Source organism: Lygodium microphyllum, chromosome 14 (assembly GCF_053477565.2).
Source record: "Lygodium microphyllum isolate KBCC chromosome 14, Lygodium_microphyllum_v1.1.10, whole genome shotgun sequence".
NCBI classification, from domain to species: domain Eukaryota; kingdom Viridiplantae; phylum Streptophyta; class Polypodiopsida; order Schizaeales; family Lygodiaceae; genus Lygodium; species Lygodium microphyllum.
Genome location: NC_141148.1, coordinates 56,704,381 through 56,710,811, shown reverse-complemented (window position 1 = coordinate 56,710,811; position 6,431 = coordinate 56,704,381). Strand labels below are relative to the sequence as shown.

Here is a 6,431-nt window from a genome sequence, read left to right as displayed (position 1 = left end):
CTCTTAAACGATTTTAAGATGCTATCCTGTGGAACGGGATTTCAGCTCATCTCATATGAACCAGCAAATACACATGCAGATAATGTAGGACATTCATGAACTACAGCTAAACAGGTTAATTCAGAACCTTTACAATCGTTACTATTTGGAAAATGACCAGGTCCGCCCCACATGTGAACGTAATCCAGTGACACTGCTCTACAAATTCCATCACAGTTACTTACATGACCTGGCAAGGCCTTAAAGATCTATTCAGTATACATTCACAAGAACACAAATGGATCTATAATGGTTTTTGCAATCAATAAACTAAGAAAGGGAAATGCACCTTTCCAAAAATATATTTTGCCTACTTGTGAAAGAATGAGTTAGTTATACATAAACTGAATGAAGTTCAATAAAAATTTTTAGCATCTGGCCGACCTGGTGCATCCCAACAAAGTGTCCCCCATTTCAAAAAATGCCTCAGTGCCACAAGGAGGAAACTAGGCAAGAAACTTTACAGCTGCTGGGACTTCATCCATCATCTGTCAAACTCTGCAAGCCAGATCAAAAAGCTTGGTGAATTCCCTGCAACATTCAGGAACAGCAACCGTTTTTCTGCTGCACAGGTTTCCCGTGCATTTGAACAATTCTTGGCTTATTAGCATTGATTGCTGGTTGACTAGCCATTCTGTAACAGATCAAAAAAAGAACATCAATGTCACTCTGTATGGTTAAAACATACCAATATATTCACAAACATTTAGGGTAGAAAATGCAACACAAACATGTCCTTTCCATGACATATTTGCACCTGTTCTTGATCTCTGCAGCCATTGTCATGAAGGCTTCTTCAACATTGCTGGCATTTTTTGCACTTGTTTCTAAGAATGGAATGCCGATTTCATCAGCAAACGCCTATCAATTAGAAGATAGAAACCTTAATTTTCTTTATTTAAAAACGCAAGCTGTGTATGTAAGGACAAGAGAAAGGGACAAGTTTCAGGAGAATCGCTTTCAATGCTGTACCTTGGCAGTCTCATAGCTGACAACTTTCTTAGCTGTCAAATCATTTTTATTGCCCACAAGAAGTTTGTTCACATTTTCACTAGCATAACGATCAATTTCATTCAGCCATTGCTTCACATTGTTGAAGCTCTCTTGATCGGTCACATCATACACAATCTAGATACATCATCCACAATGCATCACTTGTGAATCTTCTTTACCATGTAATTTTACTTGTTTAACCACAAGCTTTAACAGACTACAATATGCAATACATACGATTATTCCATGAGCTCCTCTATAATAACTGCTTGTGATTGTCCTGAATCGCTCTTGACCAGCAGTATCCCACTGCAACGTAGATAGTGCTTTGTTTTTCAAAATGAGCATTACAAGAGCATGCAGCCATAGCAAGGCTTGAAATGACTTCTTGACTGATCAACTAATTAAATTATAGCTACTCACAATCTGAAGCTTGATGGTTTTGCTGTCAAGTTCCACGGTTCTGATTTTCTGTTTAGTAGCAGGAAGACTTTTAATGTCTATTTCTAAAGCTACTGATCAAATCAATAGACATCATTGGCATTGATGAGACAAATGAACCCAAAGTATACTCACAAAGTCAACACCAATGGTACTTATGTAACTCTCCAAATAAGAATCATCCTGAAACAGGCCGATGATGTATTTAGTGCACAAACAATATGGTACATAGGCTATGTAGCCATGTTTCAAGATGAGCTAGTAAGTTGTTACCGCAAATCTAAGCAAAAGACACGACTTTCCAACTCCTGAGTCACCTATCAATAAAAGTTTGAATAGGTAATCACTGCAAAACATCCACCAAGTTGCTTAGCAAATTGCTAATAGATACATACATGAATAATTGGCAAAGCAAAACAGCATCCATAACTTCTTGCGGCCCGTTTCGTATACAAGAAAAAAATAATTCAGCACCGAAAACCTTAACACAGTCTAGACTCTAAATCAATAAAACAGAAACGAGTAACGTGACTGTACATAGACACGATGCATAGACAGGTACAATGACAAACACATACGGCTTCCAAACGCAAAACCGATCGAATATCTACACTTACGTGCAACCTCATTTGTTACCAGATGAGGTTGCAAGCATGGACCTACAAAAAGCTTGAATCCCACAGGATGCAGGAACCAGAAATAAGCACGTTTTCATATTCAAGCAGCAAAGAAGACTTTCTTCGAATCACAAACTAAGAAAGCTGGGATTAATCTCCAAATTAGCAGATCTAAACACGGAAAGGACAAATGTCAAGACTTATCCAATCCTTGATACGGCTTATTTAGGCTACACTTCGGATTTCCTCCGAAAAACTGGCGAATCGATCCAATGACCGGCTATCTAACGATTTCAAGGCCGCCAGTACAAAGAGATCTTAACCGTAAAGTTAGTAAGAGCGAGGCAGATGCTGCAGTCTCAAGATGGAAAGCAGATCTGAAATAGCCGCCATGAAATCGGCACGAAAACAACGCAGCAATGCGGGAGAACCAAAGAGATCGGGCAAACAGTACCGTGACTGAAATGAAAGAACAGAAGACCAGAGCGATGGATGTACTCACTATTCAGGATTCATGTCTGGACGTGGGAAAGTCGATCGGCGGGGGGCTAGCCGGCACCGAGAGGGCGATGATGGTGCCTTTCCTGACGCGGTCTGACTGGAGGTGAGAGGAGGAGTCAGGAAAGGAAGCAATCAGGCAAAGAGATGTAAAAACACAATATATGAATGAATGAATGAGAGAGAGAGAGAGAGAGAAGGGGGGGAACTTGGAAGCGGGGGATGGTAATCGAGGACTGGTGATGCACTAAATAAGGTCAATCTTGCAAAGCTTTTCACACAAGCTGTTTCTTTTTTTCTGAGTTTTCCAAACTGTCAGTGGACAGGTCAGAGCCTATTGGTGAGCATAGGGGCCCCCATTCTCTTGTGCCATTTTTTGGGTAAATATTTTGTGTTTTCATCGCCCACTTTTTGGGCATGCCATACTCCATAGCGTTCAGTTTGGGCCACATTTTTTCTTAGCACTTAAAATCAACAAATGAATTGAAATTATTTTTCATATGTTTCAATTCTTTTTGGCACCCTTACAATTCTCTTTTTCACACTCTCTCTCTCTCTTTCTTGGAGTACTAGTTGTTTCCCTCACGACGAGTCCTTTTTTCCCATCAAAAATACGTTAATATTGATTGGACATTTTTCTCATCCTTCTTGCTACATTTGTTGCTTCTCTGCAGCGGTCATCAAATCCTACAATTCCAATTTTTATTCTCCAAATTACGATGCATTTAAATCCCCAAATTTTCTTAAATAGTGTTTTGGAATGCTAAGTATACCATCTGTTATGGTAATGCAATATAAACTCTTCTTTGTGGGATGTTGCCTCTATTTTATATATTTGTCCAATTAGACATACACGCTCAGTCGAGGCCTTTGAGGAGGATCCCCTCCAAAATTGCAAGTGAAAGACACCTCCCATTTGTGAGTGGGTGTGTGTAAAAATTTGGAAGCCCAATCTCAATGCTTTTAAACATGGTAAAACTAGCTACTTTTAAACATTGTAAACCTATACAATTTTTATTGTCTTGCTTAAAAAATTACAATTTGGTTGCTCCAATCAACTCAATTAAAAATGTTGTAAGCATCAACCACCTATTTGTTATGGGTTAGCCATGAGAGACTAATGCAATAGATGTTTGTGATGATTTGATTTTTTTGTATCAATTATCACTCTATGTTGCAATACCATTATTAGGCTAGCTCGAGAGGGATGATCATCAACACGAACTATGGCATATGCAAGCATGAATAGGATGATCTCTAGTATGCTTTGTTTACAAAAAAGCAAGAACAAGCCATCTCGTGGTCACTTTTTAATTCAAATTTATCATTGTTAGCAATGCACTTTCTTGGCTATTAGAGTAGTAATGTGGTTTAGCGATTGTGGCAATTGCATGAATGGTGGATGCTAGCTACAAGAAGTTGTAGACATCTATGGTAACATATGCAATCTACAATAGTGCATTTGCATGGTATATGACATAGAAACTTCTTTCTAAAATGATCTCATCCTACATGTCTATTATCTTGATTATGTGCAATCTTGACTATCCATGAAATTAAATTCTAGACAAATGCTTTAAGTTGTTCTATGGAGGTGCCAATACTTGAAACTAGGAGGTTGCATACAACATATATATCAAGGGGAAAGCTTTCCATTTTGTGATTCTTTATGTAACATTTCATGGTCCTTAGACTTTGACATTTAAGTAGCATGCTTGTATAGAAGTTCATCTAGATTAAATGAAGCAGTTTAGCATTTCAGTGCATATGCAAAAGTGATGTGAATGAAATGATGATGCAAGGTCGAGGGCCTAAGGCTACGTGTCCCAATATTACAAAAGAGCTATTAGAAATGGAAGATAATTAGAACAAGAAAGAGCAACACCTAAATTTAGATGCCTTTCAATAATGTAGCATCATAGTTGAGATGTAATCTAGTGTGAAGAGCTACAAAAATAAAACATGCAACACTTTCAATTGGTAGCATGTCACATCATCATATGCATCACAACACTAATAATGCATGAATCATGATAAGTGCATGACATGTACTCCACTTTGTAGCACTGCACAAAGCATGACTTAGTGTGCTTCTACACTAGGTACATTTCATATGATGCCATTGCTAACGCAAATGGGTAAGTAATTTCATATGATAAGGATGGTTGTGTTGCTTATACTCTAGACTTGTGTGCTGAGTTTCTGTATTATCGTAAGCCCATAATAAAGAGTCATGGAATGCAAAGGACTTCAAGTCTTGTTTAATTAAAGCAATTGCAACAACTATTGGCACTAGATCGAGAAAAGGCCTCTTGTTAATCGATGTTTTTTGAAGGGATGCAAATATTAATTATGGTGCATTCATAGGCTATTCATCCATGATGTCTATCATTAGTGCAAGTTTTATACTAAATGCAAAGCTTTTCAAAAATATATTGATGGTCATGGGATCAACAAAGCATTTGATGAGCTTCAACATTGTTGAGTAATGGGGACTGGATATCATTAGTCCAATGTATGACCCACCTTCCCTTATTCTATTGTCATAGTAAAGAATAAAGAATAAAGTGATAGGGATGGGTGGCCACCACCTACAGTGTACAAGTGGTGAGTACTAAGTTCAAGATAAACATATGCAAGGCATTGCTGGCCTCTTACCCTCAACATTGAAAACAATTGTGACTTTCATGGTACATAGATTTGGAAACCCCTCTTTTGCAAATAATGTTGAAAGCTTGCATAAGCGTTTCTTAGGCATTTGAGATTTTTTCTGTGATAGGTTGATTGTTCGCTTGCCCTTTGAAGATGTAATTTTCATTTTGTCTCAATTGGTATTATGCATGCTTTGGTTATGTCATGTTATCAAATTTCTTGATGTCTTGATGAACATGTTTATATCCTCCTACAGTTTGAGGTGATGCATTGAAGTGTGTCTAGGTCATTGTGAGAAATCGGGTACCTATGTTGCCATTTTATTGTTGATGTTGAGCTTAACTACTCTTATGAAGTGTTTATTAAAGTATAATACTTATGATATTTCTTAAGGGGTGGAGATTTTTATTTGTGATAGTTAGCTATCATCCTATTGATGTTATTGTTGACAATTGTGTGCAGACCAACCTAGATAGGGAAAAGAGATGTAGATTGTGTTTAAGGTTGAGTTTGAGCTTCATGTTTGGTTGATTAAGTTGTGTTAAAGGGTGCCCATCATTTCATGGTTATGTTGAGATGCACTAGAGTTTCTAGTGCAATAATATGAGATTCTGAGGTCTAGGTCCTCTATTGGTGCTCCTTTACTTTATAACTACAAGTAGTAGAGGGCATTTTTGTTGTTTGGAATTGGTGTCATCATTTTGGTGCCTCTACTAAGGAGTTTAGATTTTACTGTAACATTAGTTTTCACAATTGAATTGCAACCTTGAGAAATGGAAAATCCATTCCCAAAGTTTCATGCAACCAAGGGAGAGGACCCGCAAAGGTTCCTATAAAAGTTGAAGTTATGATGTATGGTTAGGAAGTTAACATGCTTAATTGCAAAGCTTTAAATATTGAAGTATCAATTGATTCATGAGGAAAGGGTTTGGCCTAAGGCTATTGAGAAGGAGAGGAACATGGGAAATATGAAGAAGAAAGATGTTATATAGAGACCCAAAGAGAAAAGAATGAGACTAGAGGTCAGAGAACTAATGCTTGAAGTTAAAGGCCAAAATTAGGAGATGTTGACTAGACAAAGCCCTCAACTAGCACTAGAGTGGAAGAGCCATTGGAGGACAACTTGAGAACATGAAGTTAGGAGCTATGTGATAAGAAGATCGTAGGGGAGTGGATTAGGAGGACCAATCA

The 6,431-nt window shown here is 37.8% G+C and overlaps 1 protein-coding gene across 1 annotated transcript; it reads right to left on the bottom strand.

Annotated features, from left to right (window-relative positions):
* Positions 1 to 305: 305 nt before the first annotated feature.
* Positions 306 to 2,818, bottom strand: LOC148025618 (ras-related protein RIC1-like). The gene is made up of 8 exons (XM_087692827.1): positions 2,593 to 2,818; positions 1,747 to 1,819; positions 1,609 to 1,656; positions 1,456 to 1,503; positions 1,270 to 1,341; positions 1,012 to 1,167; positions 797 to 900; positions 306 to 673 (listed from the first exon to the last, which is right to left on the bottom strand). The coding sequence occupies exons 1-8, from the start codon at positions 2,604 to 2,606 to the stop codon at positions 580 to 582; spliced, it is 609 nt and encodes a 202-aa protein (XP_087548953.1). The 5' UTR covers positions 2,607 to 2,818; the 3' UTR covers positions 306 to 579.
* Between the last annotated feature and the right edge of the window lie 3,613 nt (positions 2,819 to 6,431).